General features: G+C 42.7%; 1 protein-coding gene across 1 annotated transcript in view; it reads left to right on the top strand.

Annotated features, from left to right (window-relative positions):
• Nucleotides 1-18,610: 18,610 nt before the first annotated feature.
• LOC122561882 (endosome/lysosome-associated apoptosis and autophagy regulator family member 2) overlaps nt 18,611-25,888 on the top strand; it is a 117,901-nt gene continuing 110,623 nt past the window's right edge. Inside the window, exon 1 of the mRNA XM_043714206.2 lies at nt 18,611-18,806. Within this exon, the coding sequence (XP_043570141.1) occupies nt 18,702-18,806 (105 nt within the window). The 5' untranslated portion in view covers nt 18,611-18,701. The remainder of the gene's footprint in view (nt 18,807-25,888) is intronic.

The following is a 25,888-nucleotide window of genomic DNA, read 5'->3' as shown; positions in this document are numbered from 1 at the left end:
AAGTGGTTAAAGATGCCCTCCAACGCATCTCGTCCACATCCCGCACCTCCGCCCTCAGACCCAACCCCTCCAACCGCAACAAGGACAGAACGCCCCTTGTGCTCACCTTCCACCCTACCAACCTTCGCATAAACCAAATCATCCGCCGACATTTCCGCCACCTCCAAACAGATCCCACCACCAGGGATATATTTCCCTCCCCACCCCTCTCCGCCTTCCGCAAAGACCGCTCCCTCCATGACTACCTGGTCAGGTCCACGCCCCCCTACGACCCACCCTCCCATCCTGGCACTTTCCCCTGCCACCGCAGGAACTGTAAAACCTGTGCCCACACCTCCTCCCTCACCTCCATCCAAGGCCCTAAAGGAGCCTTCCACATCCATCAAAGTTTTACCTGCACATCCACTAATATCATTTATTGTATCCGTTGCTCCTGATGCGGTCTCCTCTACATCGGGGAGACTGGGCGCCTCCTAGCAGAGCGCTTCAGGGAACATCTCCGAGACACCCGCACCAATCAACCAAACCGCCCCGTGGCCCAACATTTCAACTCCCCCTCCCACTCTGCCGAGGATATGGAGGTGCTGGGTCTCCTTCACCGCCGCTCCCTCACCACCAGACGCATGGAAGAAGAACGCCTCATCTTCCTCCTCGGAACACTTCAACTCCAGGGCATCAATGTGGACTTCAACAGCTTCCTCATTTCCCCTTCCCCCACCTCATCCTAGTTTCTAACCTCCAGCTCAACACTGTCTCCTTGACTTGTCCGGACTTGTCTGACCTGCCTAGCTCCTTTTCCACCTATCCACTCCACCCTCTCCGCCCTGACCTATCACCTTCATCCCCTCCCCCACTCACCTATTGTACTCTATGCTACTTTCTCCCCACCCCCACCCTCCTCTAGCTTATCTCTCCACGCTTCAGGCTCTCTGCCTTTATTCCTGATGAAGGTCTTTTGCCCGAAACGTCGATTTTGCCTGTCCTCGGATTTTGCCTGTCCTTAGATGCAGCACCACTGATCCAGAAATTGGAAAATCTGCACCAAGTCTTATTTCCACTCAGTTCTGAAGAGGATTCTCGGGACCTGAAACGTTAACTCTACTATCTCTCCCACAGGTTGTGCCAGACCTGCTGAGTTTCTCCTGCAATTTCAGTTTTTGGTTATAACCAATGTGTTTCGCTAAATAATTTTTAGTAATTAATTTTGCCCCACATCGAGAGGCATTGTTTGATCTGCACATGCCTTTTAAACAACAGTGACCTGTAGCCAGTCATTTAGTTTCACACTCCTTCAGAACTGCAGTTCCATCGGAGAGTCACTAGATTTGAAACTTTAACTCTGTTTCTCTCTCCAGAGATATTACCAGACTTGCCGAATTTCCACGAAAAGCTGCACTTGTCTTTTTATTTCAGTGTTTCAGTAACTGTGCTTTTTAAATTTTCACTCATTTTATCCTGGGTTAAAATTGCCTCAAGAATTCTACCTAAAAATAGAAATGAATTCAAGTCAGTCTTCCTCTTTGTTGCATTTAGAGAGCATCAATTTCCCAGGTGTAGCAACAGCAAAGATGAGTGGAGATTTGTTAGGCCAAGCCCCTCAATCTCCAAGGTGCTGCTGCAGAATTTCTTGGGGCTTCCCAATTAAATTGAACAAGTGAGTCACTATGAAAATGTTTGAGTTTTCCACCCTACTATCCTCATTGGCTAATCATTGACCAGTGAAAAGGAAATAAGGCAGTCATTTGGGAGTGTTCAAAGATCAACGAGAAGCATTCACCGAGTATTCTGAACTGAATGTACCTCCCCTAGCATGCAGTTTGATATGTGGACCTGAAGTCAGACTATTTGTAACAATTGACTGATTGATATTTTAATAACCATGGTGTAGAGAAATGTAGCAATGAGCATTTTTTTCTTAGGGAGATAAGAAAGTAGCCAATACTTGGGGCTGCAAGGTATATCAAACCTTTCTTGCAGGAACCTGGCTCATAATGTAAGTTGTACAACTTAAACATCACAGTCTTAGGGTGATAAGCAAATGGGCAGGAGGATGCCTTTAGTCACATAGTGAAAACAAAAATCCCAGGGCTAATGAGAAAGTAAAAGGGGCATCTATAGGGCAGCCATACCCTGTTTATTGATGCAAGTGCTAAGATAGTCAATGACAAGTGAGCTGTGATGAGAAAACCATAAGAGCATAAGATACAGGGGAAGAATTAGGTTATTGAGCCTATTACATTTGCTCTGCCATTCCTGGCTGATATGTTTTTTCAACCCCATTTCTCCTGCCAACTCCCTGTAACCCTTAATTCCCTTATTAATCAAGAACCCATCTATCTTTGTCTTAAATGCAGTAATGACTTGGTCTCTCCACAGCCTTTTGCGGCAATAAACTCTACAGATTCACAACCCTCTGGCTGAAGAAATTCCTTCTAAACGTTTTGTGATGACATGTAAAAATTAAGACCATAAATTTTTCTGTTGACTGTGTATTGGGGAGTCCCCTTGGGTGAAGTCTACCAAGTGTGTTTCCCACTGTATATTTGTATATTAATGTGCGTAATAGCTGCACCCTAGACTAGTTCCTCTCTAAGTCACTCCGATCCTGATTGGGAAATATATCACCATCCCTTCAGTGTAGTTTGGAAAACATCCTGGAACTCCTTCCCAAACAACAATATGGGTCTAGCCACAGCACATGGGCTGCAGCGGCTCAAGTTGCTGAACAAAGAGACCTTGGAGTGCAGGTTCATAGCTCCTTGATAGTGGAGTCGCAGGTAGATAGGATAGTGAAGAAGGTGTTTGGTATGCTTTCCTTTATTGGTCAGAGTATTGAGCAGAGGAGTTGGGAGGTCATGTTGCGCTTGTACAGGACATTGGTTAGGCCACTGTTGGAATATTGCGTGCAATTCTGGTCTCCTTCCTATCGGAAAGATGTTGTGAAACTTGAAAGTGTTCAGAAAAGATTTACAAGGATGTTGCCAGGGTTGGAGGATTTAAGCTATAGGGTGAGGTTGAACAGGCTGGGGCTGTTTTCACTGGAGCATTGGAGGCTGAGGGGTGACCTTATAGAGGTTTATAAAATCATGAGGGGCATGGACCAGGTGCTGGCAGGTGGGACTAGATTTCTTCACAGAAAGGCAGACAATGAATTTGACAGCTTCTCTCTCAATGCACACTGAACTTCCAGCAATACCCAAACAAGAATTCAATTAGAGTCATCAAGATGTACAGCACGGTATAGACCCTGTGGTCCACACATCCATGCCGACCAGATGTTGTTATGAAGGTGTAAGGAGTTCTGTACCTTTAAGAGAGTTAAAAGCCGGCAGAACTACCTGACACAACACCACGCGTTCTGAATAAGGTAACAATGTAACATTTGGTTGAACAGCTAGATTAACTGGGTTGCCTGGAGACGACAAAACAAATTCAAATTCAGCCAGTCAGGTTAAATTATACCCCAAAAGCTATCAAACTCCAATCAAGTGGAATTTAATATATTGGCAATTTTAAAAGCCAATGACACAATCTGATGCTTTGGGTTATAAGATCAGGGAAATCCGAACAGTTGAGAGGGAACTGTCAAAAGACCAACGGATGTAGGCTGCTGGTGAGAGCTCTCTGAGAGGTACCTGTCTAAAGAAGGAGTTTGCACAGAGGGAAAAAACATCAACACTGATCTGGAGAGCACAGCTACACAGGAAGATATAAAGAGAAGATTTGACAGCTGGCTGGTTTTGAAATTTGAATATTTTGGTAAATCTTAATCAGGGGATTTTTCAGACTAGTATTATAGAAGGCGAAAGTAAAAGATAGGTTAGAGAAAGGAATTGTAAATAGTTGTTAGTTAATTATTCTCTGTTATACTTTAAGAAATAAAGTTGTTGCTTTTTACTTTAACTAGTTCTTGGCGTCTCAAATTTTGACAGATTACTGCACGGGATAGACCTTTTCTGTGTTGCTGGTTTAAATTAAGCAGGAGGGTTTACCGCATGACGTAACAATATCCTAACATCCTAACATAATCTAGTCCCATTTCCCAACACTTGGCCCAAATCACTCTAAACCTTTCCTATTCATATACCCATCCAGATGCCTTTTAAATGTTGTCATTGTATTAGCCGTCACCACATCGGCTGGCAGCTCATTCACGTACCACCCTCTGCATGAAAATGTTGCCCCCTATGTCTCTTCTATGTCTTTCCGCTCTCACCCTAAACCTATGCCCTCTAGTTCTGGACTCCCCTACCCTATTTTTCCTATCCATGCCCCTCATGATTTTGTAAACCTCTAGAAGGTCACCCCTCAGCCTCTGATGCTCCAGGGAAAGCAGCCCCAGCCTGTTCAGCCTTTCCCCATAGCTCAAATCCTCCAACCTTGGCAACATCCTTGTAAATCTTTTCTGAACCCTTTCAAGTTTCACAACATCCTTCTTATAGGAGAGAGGTCAGAATTGTACACAATATTCCAAAAGTGGCCTAACCAAAGTCCTGTACAGTCACAACATGACCTCCCAACTCATATACTCAATGCTCTGTCCAATAAAGGAAAGCATACCAAACGCCTTCTTCACCATCCTATCTACCTGTGACTCCACTTTCAAGGAACAATGAACCTGCACTCCAAGTTCTCTTTGTTTAGCAACACTCCCCAGGACCTTATCATTAAAAGAGGGCATTGGATGATTTCTTTGAATAAAAGCAATGTGCAGGTTTTTGGGGAAAAGACAGAAGACTTGCACTAAGTTGTGCTGCTCATTAGGAAAGCTGATGCCGACACAATGGGTAAAATGGCCTTCTTCTACAGCATAACATCTCTTGTTCTGTGTGAAATCAACTCTGACAGACATAAACCCAGGCATGTGATTTCCATCAAATACGTTCAAGCCATTAGGTTCAGCTTTGTGACTTCCAAGAGCTGTCTTTAAAAATACTCCCATTGTGATCTTTTAATGACTTGTTTTAGAAGGTTTCTTTCAATTATCTTCTCAGCACTCCAGATCAACCAATTTTCACAATCCTCAAGGTATGAGTTCCCAAAAAAGGCATTAAAAAACGATGCATCTCCATAGCACTGATCCAGAAGTACTTGATGTTGACAGAAGACTATCCAAAATAGAAAATACTAGATTCACCAGCACAGACATTAATTAACACAAAATCTTTGCTTTTAATTGGTAAAATAATATAATATGTGTTGAGTGACATTTCATGTGCCAGGATGTTGACTGAAAACCAGCTTGACCATTTCATACATTTTCCTCTTTCTTTCAAGGACTATCCAAAGTGTTTCATTCAAAAAAAACTCTGCAGACAAAGCTATGCTTTTCTTTTCTTTGACTCTATGGCTCTATAAATGGTGTGTGCATGTGTATGTGTAATTAATTTAGATGGCTAGCTGTTTATACTTCACATTTCCAACTGTACGTTAACCACCTTTACATTATCGTCAAGTAAATCATGTATTCCCAATAAATTCATAATTGCTTAGTAATGAAACATGGTTGATGTCTCTTTTTAAATTTTAACTATAACATACAGAGACTCATCGGGTCATAGAGATGTACAGCATGGAAACAGACCTTTCGGTCCAACCCGTCCATGCTGACCAGATCTCCCAAACCAATCTAGTCCCAATCTAGTCCCACCCTAGTCCCACCTGCCCGCACCCAACCCATATCCCTCCAAACCCTTCTTATTCATATACCCATCCAAATGCCTTTTAAATGTTGCAGTTTTACCAGCCTCCACCACTTCCTCTGGCAGCTCATTCCATACACGCACCACCCTCTATGTGAAAAGGTTGCCCCTTAGGTCCCTTTTATATCTTTCCCCTCACACCCTAAACCTATGCCCTCTAGTTCTGGACTCCCCGACCCCAGGGAAAAGACTTTGTCTATTTATCCTATCCATGCCTCTCATAATTTTGTAACCCTCTATAAGGTCACCCCTCAGCCTCCGATGCTCCAGGGAAAATGTCCCAGCCTGTTCAGCCTCTCCCTATAGCTCAGATCCTCCAACCCTGGCAACATCCTTGCAAGTCTTTTCTGAACCCTTTCAAGTTTCACAACATCTTTCCGATAGGAAGGAGACCAGAATTGCACGCAATATTCCAACAGTGGCCTAACCAATGTCCTGTACAGCCGCAACATGACCTCCCAACTCCTGTACTCAATACTCTGACCAATAAAGGAAAGCATACCAAACGCCTTCTTCACTATCCTATCTACCTGCGACTCCACTTTCAAGGAACTATGAACCTGCACTCCAAGGTCTCTTTGTTCAGCAACACTCTCTAGGACCTTACCATTAAGTGTATAAGTCCTGCTAAGATTTGCTTTCCCAAAATGCAGCACCTCGCATTTATCTGAGTTAAACTTCATATTCCACTTCTCATCCCATTGCCCATCTGGTCCAGATCCTGTTGTAATCTGAGGTAACCCTCTTCGCTATCCACTACACCTCCAATTTTGGTGTCATCTGCAAACTTACTAACTGTACCTCTTATGCTCGCATCCAAATCATTTATGTAAATGACAAAAAGTAGAGGGCCCAGCACCAATCCTGTGGCACTCCACTGGTCACAGGCCTCCAATCTGAAAAACAACCCTCCACCACCACCTTCTGTCTTCTACCTTTGAGCCAGTTCTGTATCCAAATGGCTAGTTCTCCCTGTAGTCCGTGAGATCTAACCTTGCTCATCAGTCTCCCATGGAACCTTGTCAAACACCTTACTGAAGTCCATATAGATCACATCTACTGCTCTGCCCTCATCAATCCTCTTTGTTACTTCTAAAGTATAAAATTGGCCATATTGGAAACTGGGCAAAGCAATTACATTTATTATTGCTAGAAAAGACAAATTTTATTAAAGTTTTTTTTAACCTTGAACTCATTAGCACGTTTTACAAGAATACAAATTCAAGGGGAAACCAACATTTATTCTGCATAAGAGGATGATGTTGATTGGTTGAGAAACTTAATAGAAACTCAATAGACAATAGGTGCAGTAGTAGGCCATTCGCCCTTCAAGCCTGCATCGCCATTCAATATAATCATGGCTGATCATTCCTAATCAGTATCCTGTTCCTGCCTTACCTCCATAACCCTTGATTCCACTATCTTTGAGAGCTCTATCCAACTCCTTCTTAAATGAATCCAGAGAGTGGGCCTCCACTGCCCTCTGGGGCAGAGCATTCCACACAGCCACCACTCTCTGGGTGAAGAAGTTTCTCCTCATCTCTGTCCTAAATGGTCTACCCCATATTTTTAAGCTGTGTCCTCTGGTTCGGCACTCACCCATCAGCGGAAATATGTTTCCTCCTGCCAGAGTGTCCAATCCTTTCATAATGTTATACGTCTCAATCAGATCCCCTCTCAATCTTCGAAACTCAAGGGTATACAAGCCCAGTCGCTTCAGTTTTTCAGTGTAAGGTAATCCTGCCATTCCAGGAATTGACCTCGTGAACCTATGCTGCACTCCCTCAATAGCCAGAATGTCTTTTCTCAAATTTGGAGACCAGAACTGCACACAGTACTCCAGATGTGGTCTCACCAGGGCCCTGTACAGCTGCAGAAGCACCTCTTTGCTTCTATACTCAATTCCTCTTGTTATGAAGGCCAGCATGCTATTAGCCTTCTTCACTACCTGCTGTACCTGCATGCTTGCCTTCATTGACTGCTGTACAAGAACACCCAGATCTCTCTGTACTGCCCCTTTACATAAATTGATTCCATTGAGGTAGTAGTCTGCCTTCCTGTTCTTGCTACCAAAGTGGATAACCATACATTTATCCACATTAAACTGCATCTGCCATGCATCTGCCCACTCACCTAACTTGTCCAGGTCACCCTGTAATCTCCTAACATCCTCATCACTTTTCACCCTGCCACCCAGCTTTGTATCATCAGCAAATTTGCTAATGTTATTGCTGATACTATCTTCTATATCATTAACATATATTGTAAAAAGCTGTGGTCCCAGCACGGATCCCTGCGGTACCCCACTGGTCACTGCCTGCCATTCCGAAATGGAGCCGTTTATCACTACCCTTTGTTTCCTATTAGCCAACCAATTTTCAATCCAATCTAGTACTTTGCCCCCAATACCATGCACCCTAATTTTACTCACTAACCTCCTGTGTGGGACTTTATCAAAAGCTTTCTGAAAGTCCAGGTACACTACATCTACTGGATTTCCCTCGTCCAACTTCATAGTTACATCCTCAAAAAATTCAAGAAGATTAGTCAAGCATGATTTCCCCTTCATAAATCCATGCTGACTCTGTCCTATCCTGTTACTACTATCCAGATGTGCAGTAATTTCATCCTTTATAATAGACTCCAGCATCTTTCCCACCACTGAGGTTAGACTAACTGGTCTATAATTACCTGCTTTCTCTCTCCCACCTTTCTTAAAAAGTGGTATAACATTAGCCACCCTCCAATCCTCAGGAACCGACCCCGAATCTATTGAACTCTGGAAAATAATCACCAACGCATCCACGATTTCCCAAGCCACCTCCTTCAGTACCCTGGGATGCAGACCATCAGGCCCCGGAGACTTATCAACCTTCAGACCTAACAGCTTCTCCAACACCAAATCCTGGCAAATATAAATTACCTTAAGTTCAGGTCCTTCAGCCACTGTTACCTCAGGGAGATTGCTTGTGTCTTCCCAAGTGAACACAGATCTGAAGTACCCATTTAATTCCTCTGCCATTTCTTTGTTCCTAGTAATATATTCCCCTGTTTCTGTCTTCAAGGGCCCAATTTTTGTCCTAACCATTTTTTTGCCTTGCACATACCTAAAAAAGCTTTTACTATCCTCCTTAATATTCTTGGCCAGTTTACCTTCGTACCTCATTTTTCCTCTGCGTATTTCCTGCTTAGTAATCCTCTGTTGCTCTTTAAAAGCTTCCCAGTCCTCAGTTTTCCCACTTATCTTAGCTATGTTATACTTTTTCTCTTTTAACTTTATATGTTTCTTTACTTCCCTCATCAGCCACGGCCGCCCATGCCTCCTCCTGGGATCTTTCTTCCTTTTTGGAATGAACTGATCCTGTAACTTCTGCATTATACACAGAAATATCCGCCATTGTTCCTCCACGGTCATCCCTGCTAAGGTATTGCACCATTGAACTTTGGCCAGCTCCTCCCTCATAGCTCCATAATTCCCTTTATTCAACAGAAGTACTGTCACTTCCGACTGTACCCTCTCCCTCTCAAATTGCAGATTGAAGCTTATTGTATTATGGTCACTACTTCCCAATGGCTCCTTCACTTCGAGGTCTCTGACCAATTCTGGTTCGTTACACAATACCAGATCCAGAATTGCCTTCTCCCTGGTCGGCTCCAGCACCAGCTGCTCTAAGAATCCATCTCTGAGGCACTCCACAAAGTCTCTTTCTTGTGGCCCAATACCATCCTGATTCTCCCAGTCTACCTGCATGTTAAAATCCCCCATAACAACTGTAGTGACATCTTTGCGACAGGCCAATTTCAGCCCCTGATTTAACTTACATCCAACATCCAGACTACTGTTTAGGGGCCTGTAGATGACTCCCAAGAGGGTCTTTTTACCCTTAGTATTTCGCAGCTCTATCCACACTGACTCTACATCTCTTGACTCTCGGTCCCCCCGCACAAGGGACTGAATATCGTCCCTTACCAACAAGGCCACCCCACCCCCTCTGCCCGTCAGTCTGTCCTTACGATAACACGTGCATCCTTGAATATTCATTTCCCAGGCCCTGTCCACTTGAAGCCACGTCTCAGTTATCCCCACAATATCGTATCTGGCAATTTCCAAAAGAGCCTCAAGCTCATCCATCTTATGTCTAATGCTTCGTGCATTCATGTATAGTATTTTTAATTTGTTACTGCTCTCACCCTTCCCATCAACCCTTATTTCACTCAACCTTACAGCATGATGCCTTTCCGAGTTTTCTGCCTCATTAATACAGTTGTCTTTCTTGACTTCTCTTGTTCTAACTTTCCCTTCAATTTCCTTTTTAAACATCCAGCTTGTCCCCTCCCCCCCCGCTACTTAGTTTAAATGTAGCGGTGTTGCAGTAGAAAACCTGCCTGCCAGAATACTGGTCCCTAACCTATTAAGGTGCAAGCCGTCTCTCTTGTAGAATTTATGTTTACCACAAAATATACCCCAGTGATCCAAGAACTTAAATCCTTGCTTCCTGCACCAGTTCCCCAACCACACGTTCAAGTCCATTAACTCCCTGTTTCTGGCCACACTTGCCCGAGGAACTGGAAGCAAACCGGAGATAACCACCTTGGACATCCTGCTTTTCAACCTTCTTCCTAGTTCTCCGAAGTCTCGCTGTAGTATGTTCCTCCTCTTCTTCCCGACATCATTTGTGCCGACATGTACCACCATCTCTGGCTCTTCACCCTCATCCTTGAGGATTTCCTGCACTCTGTCCGCGTTGTCTTTCACTCTAGCACCAGGAAAGCAACACACCATCCTTAAATCCCGTCTGCTGCCACAAAAACCCCGGTCAGTTCCTCTCACGATGGAGTCCCCTATTACCACGGCTCTGTGCGATGTCCGACTCTTCCGCTCTGCCTCTGCGGCAACTTTTGATTGACAAACTTGGCCGCCTTGCGAACTGGCAGTGTCATCAGTCTCTGCTTCCAAAAGCTTCAACTTGTTCCTGACAGGTACTTCTCCCGGGGTCTCTTGCACCTGTCTCCTCTCTGCCTTCCTCATCATTTGCTCTCTTCTGAGAAGAGGACTCTGATTGGTAGAGGTGCTGTCATGGACAGTGTACCTGTTAATGTTGATTGACAGTTAATTGCCATGCTTTGTTCAATTTTAAATCAGCAGGTTGATCAGGGTATTGCCCTGAGAAATTATCCAGCAAATGGCTGTCACATAATTTGTCAAATTGAAGCTGATGCAGAGCATGTGCATGTGCTTTCAGTCTGTAAGGAACAGAGCTCTATGTATTAATGACTGTAGCTTCCAGTACATACAAGTGCAGCATACTGTGAGCCTGACTCCCAATCCTTTTCAGCAATACATGTACCAAACATAAGTGGACAGAGCTTTAAACTAAATAGTGGGGGTGTGGGTTCAGCTGCATGGAAAAATATGGAAAAAGTTAAAGAGGAGGAGGACTTGGCAGAGCTTATTAAAGTTTCCAGAGCAAGTAATATCAGAGAGTGTGGAAAGGGTCAGGAATCTAATTTAAGGTACAGAAGATAAGGGGACAGCTATGAGAAATAGGGTAGTCAACACAGGGCTGAGGGTGTTATACATAAATGCACATAGTATACAAAATAAGGTAAATGAGCTTGTTGTGCAGATTGAAATGGATAGGTTTGATGTTGTGAGCATCACTGAGATATGGCTGCAAAGGAATGAGCACTGGGAACTAAATTTCCAAGGATTAGCATCCCTTTGAAAGGTCAGGCAGATGAGCAGAGAAAGCGGGATTGCCTTGTTAGTAAGGAATGAAATAAATCAATAATAAGAGACAATATAGGGTTGGAAGGCATCAATTCTGTGTGGATACAGTTGAGGAACTGCAAAGATATAAAGGATGAAGTTATGTTCAGGTCTCCTAGCAGTAGTCGGGATGTGGGGCAGAAGATAAATCAGGAGATAGAAAATGCCAGTAAGAGAGAGAGAGTGCACTTTCCAAACTCAGCCATTACATCTATTAAACATTGGTTAGATGCAAATAGATATCATACCAATTAGTGTGCATGTACTCAAACTGAGAAAAGAAGCTACTGCCATATCAGAGTGATATATTTACATTTTTCATACTGGCTCTCTTGAAGCCAGGAGAACAAAGAGACATTCATCATATCAACCTGAATTGAATTTACCCTCCGGTCTGAGAGGAACAAAGTGACTATCTCACCCACAACACCACCAGATTCCTTACAATAAGGATTTTTAATTGATCTTAATACAAATCATTAAACATTTCAATTTCAATTTAAGCTGGGGGTTACTAATTGTTTATGTTATGTTTGTAACCTCAGGTAACCTATGATCTTCTGTGCTTTAATTAAGTCACTTCAATTGTCTTGTGTTAGAATGTTTTTGTTTTAGTTTGTTAGTACTTTTCTCCCATTCCATGTCCTCCCTTTCTTTCCCAAAGACATTGATTCTTTGTCAAGACTGTGTTTCCACAAATGCTGGTCATGCTCTGGCACCTTGACTAACTGAACTATTACTCAGGTTTGAACACTGAACGTGACTGTTACCATGAATGTGAAAAACATGGAGTCAAACTATCCAAAGTCCTCAATTTTCTTGACTGACAAACCCAGGTTTGAAGAAATCACTCATTGTGATTTTGTACTTAACAATAAAACATCAACTTATTACAATAAAATAGAGACCTGCGAATGTTGTAAATATGAAACAAAAACAAAATGCTGGAGAAACTCATCATGTCTGGCAGCATCGGTGGGGAGAAAACAGTGTTAACGTTTTGGGTCCAGTGACCTTTCTGAAGAAGGGTCACTGGACTCGAAATGTTAGCTTTGTTTTTTTCTCCAGAAGTGCTGCGAGACCTGCTGAGTTTCTCCAGCATTTTTTTTACATTTCTATTTGTTTCAAACAGATTGTTTTTAACACATGTCAGAAAATAAAGTCTAATTATTAACTTATAATGGAAAGTTATGTCTATAACTTACATTTCTCCTTTTTAAAACAATCCCAAAAAGACAAGATACAAATGTTACAGGTGAGGAAAGAACAAACAATGCTGCACAGTTCAGGCACCATTCTGGATTGCAGGAATCAATGAGATGTTTATCTTCAAGTTCTTTCAACGCCATGAAGGATATCTCAGAGAGGGTGCAGGATGTTCTCATGCGGGAGAGGGGCCAGCAAGAAGTCATTGTCCACATTGGAACCAACTACATAGGAAGGGAAAAGGTTGAGATTCTGAAGGGAGATTACAGAGAGTTAGGCAGAAATTTAAAAAGGAGGTCCTTGAGAGTAGTAATATCTAGATTACTCCTGGTGCTACGAGATAGTGAGGATGGGAAGAGGAGGATAGAGCAGATGAATGCATGGCTGAGGAGCTGGTGTATGGAAGAAGGATTCATATTTTTGGATCACTGGAATCTCTTTTGGGGTAGAAGTGACCTGTACACAAAAGATGGATTGCACCTAAATTGGAAGGGAACGAATATACTGGCAGGGAGATTTGCTAGATCTGCTCGGGAGGATTTAAACTAGTAAGGTGTGGCGGGGGGGGGGGAGGAACCCAGGGAGATAGTGAGGAAAGAGATCAATCTGAGACTGCTACAGTTGAGAATAGAATCAAGTCAAACAGTCAGGGCAGGCAGGGACAAGGTAGGACTAATAAATTCAACTGCATTTATTTCAATGCAAGGGGCCTAACAGGGAAGGCAGATGAACTCAGGGCATGATTAGGAACATGGGACTGGGATATCATAGCAATTACAGAAACATGGCTCAGAGATGGGCAGGACTGGCAGCTTAATGCTCCAGGATACAAATGCGATAGGAAGGATAGAAAGGGAGACAAGGGAGGACGGGGGAGTGGCATTTTCGATAAGGGATAGCATTACAGCTGTGCTGAGGGAGGATATTTGGGTGGAACTGAGAAATAAGAAAGGGATGATCACCTTATTGGGATTGTATTATAGACCCCCCAATAGTCAGAGGGAAATTGAGAAACAAACTTGTAAGGAGATCTCAGCTATCTGTAAGAAAAATACGGTGGTTGTAGGAGATTTTAACGTTCCAAACATAGACTGGGACTGCCATAGTGTTAAGGGTTTAGATGGAGAGAAATTTGTTAGTGTGTACAAGACAATTTTCTGATACAGTATTTGGATGTACCTACTAGAGAAGGTGCAACAATTGATCTACTCTTGGGAAATAAGGCAGGGCAGGTGACTGAGGTGTCAGTGGGGGAGCACTTTGGGGCCAGCGACTATAATTCTATTAGATTTAAAATAGTGATGGAAAAGGATAGACCAGATCTAAAAGTTGAAGTTCTAAATTGGAGAAAGGCCAATTTTGACGGTTTTGGCAAGAACTTTCGAAAGCTGATTGGGGGCAGATGTTCGCAGGTAAAGGGACGGCTGAAAAATGGGAAGCCTTCAGAAATGAGATAACAAGAATCCAGAGAAAGTATATTCCTGTCAGGGTGAAAGGGAAGGCTGGTAGGTATAGGGAATGCTGGATGACTAAAGAAATTGAAGGTTTGGTGGAGAAAAACAAGGAAGCATTTGTAAGGTGTAGACAGGATACATTGAGTGAATCCTTAGAAGAGTATAAAGGAAGTAGGTGTATACTTAAGAAGAAAGTCAGGAGGGCTAAAAGGGGACATGAGATAGCTTTGGCAAATAGAATTAAGGAGAATCCAAAGGGTTTTTACAAATACATTAAGGACAAAAGGGTAACTAGGGAGAGAATAGGGCCCCTCAAAGATCAGCAAGGCGGCCTTCGTGTGGAGCCACAGAAAATGGGGGAGATACTAAATGAATATTTTGCATCAGTATTTACTGTGGAAAAGGATATGGAAGATATAGACTGTACGGACATGGATGGTGACACCTTGCAAAATGTCCATGTTACAGAGGAGGAGGTATTGGATGTCTTGAAATGTATATAGGCAGATAAATCCCCAGGACCTGATCAGGTGTACTCTAGAACTCTGTGGGAAGCTAGAGAAGTGATTGCTGGACCTCTTGCTGAGATATTTGTATCATTGATGGTCACAGGTAAGGTGCCGGATGACTGGAGGTTGGCTAACATGATGCCACTGTTTAAATGGGTGGTAAGGACAAACCAGGGAACTGTAGACCAGTGAGCCTGACATCAGTGGTGGGCAGGTTGTTGGAGGGAATCCTGAGGGACAGGATGTATATGTATTTGGAAAGGCAAGGACTGATTAGGGATAGTCAACATGGATCTATGCGTGGGAAATCATGTCTCACAAACTTGATTGAGTTTTTTGAAGAAGTAACAAAGAGGATTGATGAGGGCAGAGCAGTAGATGTGATCTATATGGACTTCGTAAGGCGTTCGACAAGGTTCCCCATGGGAGACTGGTTAGCAAGGTTAAATCTCACGGAATAAAGGGAGAACTAGCCATTTGGATACAGAACTGGCTCAAAGGTAGAAGACAGAGGGTGGTGGTGGAGGGTTGTTTTTCAAACTGGAGACCTGTGACCAGTGGAGTGCCACAAGGATCGGTGCTGGGTCCTCTACTTTTTGTCATTTACATAAATGATTTAGATGTGAGCATAAGAGGTACAGTTAATAAATTTGCAGATAACACCAAAATTGGAGGTGTAGTGGACAGTGAAGAGGGTTACCTCAGATTACAACAGGATCTGGACCAGATGGGCCAATGGGCTGACAAGTGGCAGATGGAGTTTAATTCAGATAAATGCGAGGTGTTGCATTTTGGGAAAGCAAATCTTAGCAGGACTTATACACTTAATGGTAAGGTCCTAGGGAGTGTTGCTGAACAAAGAGACCTTGGAGTGCAGGTTCATAGCTCCTTGAAAGTGGAGTCACAGGTAGATAGGATAGTGAAGAAGGCATTTGGTATGCTTTCCTTTATTGGTCAGAGTATTGAGTACAGGAGTTGGGAGGTCATGTTGTGGCTGTACAGGACATTGGTTCAGCTACTGTTGGAATATTGCGTGCAATTCTGGTCTCTTTCCTATTGGAAAGATTTGTGAAACTTGAAAGGGTTCAGAAAAGATTTACAAGGATGTTGCCCGGGCTGGAGGATTTGAGCTATGGGGAAAGGCTGAACAGGCTGGGGCTGTATTCACTGGAGCATTGGAGGCTGAGGGGTGACCATATAGAGGTTTACAAAATCATGAGGGGCATGGATAGGATAAATAGACAAAGTATTTTCCCTGGGGCGGGGAGGTGGTCCAGAACTAGAGGGCATAGGTTTAGAATGAGAGGGGAAAGATATGAAAGATACGTAAGGTGCAACTTTTTCACGCAGAGGGTGGTACGTGTATGGAATGAGCTGCCAGAGGAAGTGGTGGAGGCTGGTATAATTGCAACATTTAAGAGGCATTTGGATGGGTATATGAATAAGAAGGGTTTGGAGGGATATGGGCCGGGTGCTGGCAGGTGGGACTAGATTAGGTTGGGATATCTGGGTCGTCATGGATGGGTTGGATTGAAGGGTCTGTACATCTCTATGACTCTATGACAAGGATACAAGTTTGTGGTTACATTGATTCTTAACATTGCATTCACTGGTTGCAGATTCACTTTTCCAAAACCACTTTTGAAGTTGGTTTATCCCTTTGTCTTTCAAGAAGAGAACTTGCAGAGAGAGACAGAGTGAGTGAGTGATGAGTTGCTCAGCATTCACTTCGGCTGCTCCACTCACAGAAAGGAGACAGATGGAGATGGTTTCTCCTTCACGAACGTTTCTGTTGTGTTATCCACTCACCCAGGATCCAATCAAGGAGTTGTTACTGTGCTGAGTACACCTGAAGATTTGCAACCGGATCTGTTTGAAAAACCAATCAAAAGTCTGTCACTGAGCAGAACTGCTCGTGTGGGCATACCCATGAGGAGCTGAGGTGTCTAGCTTTTCTTCCTCAACTCCTACATTCTCCCCCTTTCTCTTGATTCTATATGTGTGCCCAAAAATCATCAATCTTTGTCTTGTCTCTATTCAGTGACCAAACAGCCACAACAGTCTGAGACAGACAATTCTACAATTATTAATTCTTTGAAGGAAGAAACTTCTCTGTATCCCATTCGAAAATGGCTGAGCTTTTTTTCAGAGACTGTGCCCTCCAGTGTAAAATATCACAGAAGGAGGCTGTTCAGCCCATCATCCCTGCACAGTTTCAAATACCTATGCCAATCTCTTGCCTTTCCCCCCCATATTCCTGCACACCAATTCCCTCTTGGATGCTTCAATTGAACCTGCCTCCACCACATTTCTAGGCAGTGTGTTCCACACCCTAACCACTGGCTGTGTGAAAACACTTGTTCGCACATCACCCTTGCTGATTTTGTACGTCACTTTAATGTATGCCCTCTCTTTTTTTTCTTTCCTAGCAGGAACAGCTTCTCCCTCGCTACTCTATTCAGATTCTCATGATTTTGAAAATTGCTATCAGATCTCCTCTCAGTCTTTTCTCTCGAAGGAGAACAGTCCCAACTTCTTTAATCTATCCTCAGCACTGAGGTTTCTCACTCCCGAAACCATGCCGATAAATCAATTCTGCACTCTTACGAATGCATTCATATTTTTCCTGTAATGTGGTGCCTACACATCTTTACAATACTCCAGCTGAGGTCTAACATGTGTCTTATTCAAGTTCAACATCACCTCCCTGCTGGTGTACTCTGTGCCCCTCTATGTATAGGAGAAAGTGAGGACTGCAGATGCTGGAGATCAGAGCTGAAAATGTGTTGCTGGAAAAGTGCAGCAGGTCAGGCAGCATCCAAGGAGCAGGAGAATCAACGTTTCGGGCATGAGCCCTTCTTCAGGTCAGTGCTGCCTGACCTGCTGCACTTTTCCAGCAACACATTTTCAGCCCCTCTATGTATGTCTTATTAACTGCTCTTTCTACCTGTGTACATATACACCCAGGACCCTTTGCTCCTGCACCCCCTGTAGAGTTATATTCCTAGTTATATTGTCATTCAAATATTCTTCCCACTAAAATGGATCACCTCACACTTCTCTGTATTGAGCCCCATCTGTCACCTAGCTGAGCACTTCACCAACTTCTCTTTGTCCTTTCGGAGTTCCACACTGCCCTCCTCACAATTTACAATTCTTCCTAGTTTATTGTCATCTGAAATACTGCCAGAGAAAGCAACCTCTGAACATCTAATCTGCCCTGTTCTTTAAGAACTTTATCCATTCCAAATTGGATTACTTTTCATTTGTCTAAACTCTGGACAATACTGGCCTAGTGGACTCAACATGTAAATTTTAGATTAGAGTGATGCTGGAAAAGTTTCCTGATGAAGGGCTTTTGCCCGAAACGTCGGTTTTCCTGCTCCTCGGATGCTGCCTGACCTGCTGTGCTTTTCCAGCATCACTCTAATCTAGACTCTGGTTTCCAGCATTTGCGGTCCTCACTTTTGCCTACTCAACATTTAAATTGGTCATTTATATTGGTTACTACAAATTCTGGGATATTTCAAATTTTGACACAGGACATTGAAATAGCAGGGCTGAACAGCAAATTTTAATTTTCAGCTTTATTTAAAGTGGAAAGAAAAAGTGACGAGTTACATTTCCAGGCTGGAGAGGTTGAACTTGTCGGGTTAGAGGAAGTCAGAGTGATTTGATATTCTGGGAAGGACTGGCTTAGGAAGGAAGACTGAATGACCCTCGAAGGATTTCAAGGGATCCAGACTGAGGAACCTGGAAGGTGATGATGGCAGAGGATGTATTTACTAAACACACAAGACACACACATACAAGGATATGCAGAGAGCGCTGAAGAGCTGGCGCGCGCGCCCGCCAGGCACAGGGCGCGTGCCTGAGGGCGGGTGCGCGCATTACGTGCCGGCTGGTCCCTGGGAGGTGCACGCGCAGCCTGGGTGGAGGAGGAGGAAAGGGATTGGATTTATTTGTGGCACAGGGAGAGAGGGTGAAAGGCAGACTGTCTGCCTGTGTGAGTGAGTGAGCTAGCTGCCTCTTGGTGATTCCGTGCACAGCCAGCAGCCTGATGTCTTGGCCAGAGCTTGCCCCTTCCTCCTGGGTTCCGAAAGCCTTCATCCTGAGTGCGCTGCTGGTCTCTGCTGTGGCTTCAGATCTCCGAGTGTGTGGCAAGGTAAGTCCCAGAGACAGCTCCCGATCTCCTCTGTCTGCCATTATTTAATGATGAGGGGCTCTGTATCCAGGGTTTGATCGCGGTGGGGTGAGAATGTGACGGTGAATGCACAGCATCAATGTATCTTCCAGGCAACATCACCCCCCCCCCCCCTTTCCCACTCATAAGGGGCTGATCATTATTTCTGTGTATCTTATTGCTTTAATAAGAATCCTTTCAAAATGAGGATGCGTTGCCCCTCTCCAGGGCTGGCCTCCTGATTCTGCATTTGCTGTGTTTCAGCAGTTTGCAGAAGCTTGCCTCATCGCGTCGGGTAGCAATTGTTGTGTTTTGGGTAAACGCTTAATCCTCTGGGGCGGTGCACTGAACCATCAGAGTCATTTTCAACGCTGCGATGCGATAAACTAATGCCATTTCCTCCCTCTTTACAAAGCGTGAAGTTGGGAGTTCTGAGGGATTCCCGGGGCTGGTGAACAAACAAATCTGGAAATCTGGTGTTTGTGGCCAAGGATTGAAGCCACTGAATTGGAACTGCCTGCCTATCACTTTAAGCCCTTTTTAATTGCCCCGGTCACCTCGCTGACAACACCATGGGTACACAGCAGCGCTAGAAGCCCAGATTTGTAACACGAATCTTACCTGTTTAAAGCAGTCACCAGGGTCTAAACCACAGTGCATTTCACCCACAGATGAAAGTCAATTACAATTCACTTGAAACCAAACGAATGCCTTTCAAACTATTCAAACAGCTTTTGGGGATCTGTAAATAATTGAGACTCCGTTTCCGTGTCCGCAGGTATTTTTATTTGAGCAAACCTTTCAGAAATTGAACGGCGTTTTTAGTTCGGGGCAGAGGCGATCTGAAAGCGGTTAGGGTAAATACTGACTCAAGTTCATTTCCTGGAGAAACCGGGGGCACTGTTCCCCTGTAACCCTCGCGTGGCACCTGCTGTTATCAATCTATTTGTTATTTGCAATGGATATTTAATGATTTTATATTATCCTATAATTACACCCAAATGGCTAAACCAGCACCTGTGCAATTCATATTCATCTCATGACTAACAGGTGAGCAGTTTTGTCCCCTTATTTAAGGAAAAATCTCATTTCATTGGAGGCAGTTCAGAGAAGGATCACTGGGATGATCCCTGGGATGGAGGGATTGTCGTATGAACAAAGGCTACATTGTAGGGACTCCAATCACTGGAGTTTTGAAAAATGAGAGGTGATCTCATTGAAGCATATGGGATTCTTAAGGGGCTTAACAGAGTGAATGCTGAGAGGATGTTTCCCCTCAGGGGAGAGCCTAGGATCAGAGGGTATAATCACAGGATAATGTGGTGCCAATTTAAGACTGAGATGAGGAGGAGTTTCTTCTCTCAGAGATTAATGAGTCTTGCTACATAGAGCTGTGGGGACAGAGTTCTTGTGTATATTTAAGGCTGCGATAGATTCTCAATCAACCAGGGGAACGAAGGGTTATGGGGAAGAGTAGGAAAGTGGACATGAGGAATTGCAGATCAGCCATGATCCTATTGAATGGTGGAGCAGGCTTGAAGGGCCAAAAGGCCTACACCTGTTCCTATTTCTTATGGTCCCAGATTGGTAGGAGAAGTACAAATTGAGTTTGGATACACTTGTGCTCTCCTTGTCTCTTGTGGAATAGACTTGACGACTTTCCTGCAAGTAAGCATTGGTGAAAGGCTTGACCATGCACCTGGAATGCTAACTGCATATGAGGGCTGTTATGGTGGAGTGGTAGTGTCCCTTCCCCTGAGCCAAGAGTCCTGGGTTCAAGTCTGCTCCAGTGGTTTGTAGTTGCATCTCTGAACAGATTGGTTTTCAAAAAGCACAAACCCTGCCTAAACAGTTTGCATTCATATGCAATTGCCCAATCTTAATTTCTGACCTCAGTTATCACCACAATAAGTTTGTGTGGGTTTAACTATGTGGTTCATGATAAATACTTTCAATAAAGTCCTGCCATGATTTGTTGAAAGGGCCATCTCAAAATTGAATAAAGCTCCAGGTATGTTCTGTTCACATTTGCAGTTGTTCAGAGGGGAACCAATTCACCCATCCTCACCTGGTGCTAGACTCAACCCGTGCAATCTATCTGTATAGCTAAAGTTCTTCTTGGAACAATGCTTGTGAATACTTTCTGCACTTTATCACCTACACGTCCCCTTTTAAAGTGCTATTCCTACAGATGGGAGCAATATCGACTTGAAGGAGACTCGACTGATCGAGTTTTGACACAAAAAGGATAGAGCAAAGATGTTTTTCGCATGGCACTGCATTTAGTGGAAGTGGTGTGTAGTGGTAATATCACTGACCTAATAATCCAGCATCTGAGACTGTTTCTGTGGGGAGAAAGTGAGGACTGCAGATGCTTTTCTGTGGGGGCATGGTTTCAAATCCAACCGTGGCAGAAATTTTAATTTAATAAAAACCGAGACTCAAAAGCTACTCCAATGGTGACTCTGCAGTCATTAGTAATTGTTGCAAAAACCCAGTTGGTTTGTTAATATCCTTTCAGGAAGTCAATCTACTATCCTTACATGGTCTGACCTTTGTGTGTGTGGATCTACAGTAATGTGGGTGATTCTTAACTGCTCTATGAACTGATCTAGCAATTAATGACTGGTGACAAAAGCTAGCCTTGCCAGCAATGCCCTTATCCTGTGAAAGCAGGGAGAGGAAAAACCTCTAATTTTGCTGAATGACAGAACATGCTGAAGGAGCATATCGATATATTCCAATGTCTGGGAACTTAATATTGTTGAAATTACTTTTGAAAGATATATTCTGTATGCATTATTTCTACCTCAAATCTCATTTAATCTATTCACAGTTCTCTATCCTGATTTGTTTTAGTGTCCTATGCCTGGATTTTAATTGAAATAAACTTGATAAATGGGATACTGTCTTTATATGTAAATGCAGCATGACATTTGGGTCACTGTCATGTGCAAGTGATATCATGTTTCATTGTGATTCATCATGGAGCAATGTTTGTTTACAACAAAGTTTATTTTTTTGTAAAGACTTTTTCCATTTTGAATTGAGTGCCCATTATGTGTGAATAGCCTCTTTGTTAAACTAACATTCATATCTTCTTCTGTTTGTTAATGTACAGGATTGAGATACAAATGTCCAATGGATCCTACACTATCCACCCTTCTATTATTTAGCAGAATTTTAACAGAACAAAGTCTTGCACAAGACATGGTCACATTATATATCACCTTTTGTCATTTGTATTTGTAATTTTCTTCTGAATAGAATTGCATAATGCTCCTTTTGTTGGTATGTTGAAAAGGTTTATAGTACTTTAAGTGTATGACCAAAATTTGAGGATTCTTGATTACGTGCTGGAAAAGGGCTCTTTGGCTTAATTATGGTGAAAAATAGTTTTCAATTGTAAAATTTAATGAGTAACACGACAATACTTATTGACAGAAATATTTTGGTATATATAATTTGCATTATATATCAAATGTATTAGAAAAGTCCTTATTTCATTTTAGTTATTTTTAGTTTGTGGAATGACCATGAACATTTTGATGTTAAAATTGAATTTCCATGCCTGTCATATTGACCCATAGAGCTGCTTTCACTGCAGCAGACACAACATGTGATGCATTCAGATTGGCTGTTGCTATTTTCATCTCGTCAATCTTGTGTTGTTTACCTCTCCTTCACCTCAGCCAGCATACTTTAGGGAATTCGGTTGGGCCCAGGTGTGCTGTGTGATTGACAAACAAGACATAAGCCAACCTAAAATGACAGAGAATTGTTGAGGTGAAGCTTATGTGGAGGGATGGCCAAAGACAGTTATGATGTTCTACTTTCAATGTTTTTGAGACAATAGTGAAGCATACCATTTAGACACCAATGTCTTGTTTCACACTGAACAAGACACATTACTCATCTCTCAAATGTTAACTCTATTTTTAAAATTCATTTGTGGGCCGTGGGTGTTTATGGCTGGACTGGTATTTATTGCCCATTCCTAGTTGCTCTTGAGAACGTGGTAGTGAGCTGCCTTCTTGAATCGCTGCAGTCCGTGTGCTGTGGGTTGACCCACAATGCCCTTAGGGAGGGAATTCCAGGGTTTTAACTCAGTGACAGTGACGGAATGGTGATGTATTTCCAAGTCAGGATTGATTTCTCATCTCTGGTGCTGCCAGACCTGCTGAGTATTTCTAGCACTTTCTGTTTTTAATTTCATATTTTCAACATCTGCAATATTTTGTTTTATTTGAAAATTTCACACAGTCCTTTGTAATTTAGTAAAGGAAACAATAACAATCTATCTAGTGTGTGGCAGAGGCAGGTGGATGAGCAAATTTAATTTTAAGTTCTGAGTTATGATAATGGAAATCAATTAACCAAAGGTATCAGATGTAATTTAGCTCCTGGAGTGCCAGAGGGATTACTGTAAAGGTTATCTTATTTATAATATGTATAATAACTTGGATGAGGAAAGTGAAGATACTATTACCAGGTTTGCAATTGACAGAATAATAGATGGGAAGGCAAGTGGTGAGGATGACTCAAAGAGTCTGCAGAGGGATTAATAGACAGGTTAAACAAGTTGGCATCAACTTAGAGCATGTAATATAATGTGGAAAAATGTGAGGCTGTGCATTTTGAGAGGAAATGTAGAGGACTTGAATATTATTTAAGTGGAGAAAGACTGCAGAAAGCTACAGCATAGAAGGATTTGGAGTCTTTGTGCACAAATGTCAAAATGCTCGCATCCAAGTTCACCAGGGAATTGGAATGTTTGCATTTCATTCAAAGGGAATGTCTTTTAAAAACTATACATGGCACAAGTTAGACCATGCCAAGAATACTGTAAAAGTTCTCTTCCGCTCGTTAAGAAGAACATTTTTAAAGAGAAAAGTTATTTTTGAAAAGTTAATTATTTTTGAGAGAAAAGTATTTTTTCTATATCTGAGGAAAGGTATACTGCCATTGGGGACAGTTCCGAGGAGGTTCACCATCATGATTCTGGCTTTGGAAGGATATTCTTATGAGGAGAGGTTGAGTATGTTGGGCCTGTCCTCAGTGGAGTTTAGAAGATTCAGGCATGACCTTTCGTTTACTTCGGGGGCTTGATGGGGCAGACACTGAGAGGTTGATTTCCCTTTGTGGGAGAGCCTTGGACCAGCGGGTAGAATCTCAATGTAATGGGTCAGATTAGTGAATCTGTGGAAGTCTTTTTGGCAAAAGCTGTAGAAACTGGTTCATTAAGTATATTCACAGCTGAGACAGACAAATTTTAATCAGTAAAAGAATCAAAGGTTATAGGCAAAAGGCAGGAAAGTAGAGTTTAAGATTATTAGATCAGCCATGAACTCATTGAGTGGTGGAGTGGGCTTGATGGACTGAATGGCCTATTTGTGCTCCTATATCTTATAATCTTAATGTCTGTAAGTGGAATAAACCCATTGTTACCACATTGTCATGTATTTCACATTCAAGATTAGAGTGGTGCTGGAAAAGCACAGCAGGCCAGACAGCATCCAAGGAGCAGGAAAATCGACGTTTCGGGGAAAAAAGCCCTTCACCAGCCCTACTTCTGGAGAAAAGAACAATACCTTCCTTTTGTTTTGCCTTTTGAGGGTTTCATAAAAATGAACAAATTTATTATTTTTGTTAAAATGATTTCACTGATGAGAATTAGGTTTCCTCTGGTGCTTACTGGTGACACAAAAAAAATGTCAGGTAATAGTCCAACAGGTTCATTTGGAAGGACTCTCATTTGGAGCTGATGAAGGAGCAGCGCTCTGAAAGCTAGTGCCTCCAAATAAACCTGTTGGACTAAAACCTGGTGTTGTGTGATTTTTAACTTTGTCCATCCCAGTCCAAGACCAGCAGCTCCACATCATAAAAAAAGTGCTTTTACCGTATTCTCAGGCTTGTGATGGTTAATTGGTTGGCACCTCTTCCACACACCCTACTGAAATTTGTTTGTCTCAAAATAGAACAAAGTTTATGAATTGCACCAAAGCAGCAAAATTGCTTGTTTTGTTTGTACTATTACCCTACTATCGAAATTAATTGCAGTCAAAACAACTGAATTTAAGGTCATGTTTCCTAGGAGATGGCCTTTATTTGAAATAACATGTTAACATTATTTCAGAAGAATTTTTATGACAAAGAACTCCATCTAGCCCAGCACACTGTTTCCATTCTGCAGTAAGCAATACAGGACTCCAATCAGTGGAAACATCACTTGAATATAATTAACCATTTCAAAGTGCAGATCATTTATATGAATAGTAAACAACCAGTGTTGATCCTTATGGAGTGCCATGCCCACCATTGTCAATCTGAGCAGGCACTTTTAATCTGAATTCTATATTAATTTGGAACCTGCTAGCTCTCCATTCTGCTAGCATTTATTGGCGATTCCTAATTGTCCACGAGAAACTGCCTTGGTGATGAGCTGCTGTCTTAACCTGCTATTGTCCATGTGATGTAGGTACCACATGGTACCATGGTACTGTAGAGAAGGAGTCCTAGGATTTTGACCCAGTGACAATGAAGGAACAGAGATAGCTCCAAGTCAGGATGGTGTGTGGCTCAAAGGGGCACTTGCAGGCGTGATGCCCCCATGCACCTGGTGTCTCTGTTGTTCTAAGTGGTAAAGGTTACAGGTTTGGAAAATGCTTTCGAAGGACCCTGGGTGTACGTGCTTCATTTCATCCTGTAGATGGAAAATGGCAGAGGGCTGCTAAGAATCACTGCAGGTTTGGAGTCACGTGTAGACCAGACCAGATAAAGTTTCCTTCCCTAAGACATCAGTGAGCCAGATGGCTTTTTAAAACAATGATAATATGGACACCCATCAGCTTGCTTCATAATCCCAGATTTTTGTTGAATTCAAATTTTCGTCATCTGTCCATGCTGAGATTTGAACCCATGTCCTCAGAACACTAGCCTGAGGTTCTAGATTGCATTAACACCACCTCTAATATTCTAGAAGGTTTGCTTGTTTTTTTTTCATGTGGAGCTACCACAAATCGCTTACTGGTTGGGGAATTGAGAACACAAGTTCACAATCTCAC

Source organism: Chiloscyllium plagiosum, unplaced genomic scaffold (genome assembly GCF_037043375.1).
Source record: "Chiloscyllium plagiosum isolate Xiang-an unplaced genomic scaffold, Cpla_swu_hap1 HiC_scaffold_23, whole genome shotgun sequence".
Lineage (NCBI taxonomy): Eukaryota > Metazoa > Chordata > Chondrichthyes > Orectolobiformes > Hemiscylliidae > Chiloscyllium > Chiloscyllium plagiosum.
The sequence above is the reverse complement of the archived record's forward strand: the minus strand, read 5'-3'. Positions and strand labels throughout refer to the sequence as shown.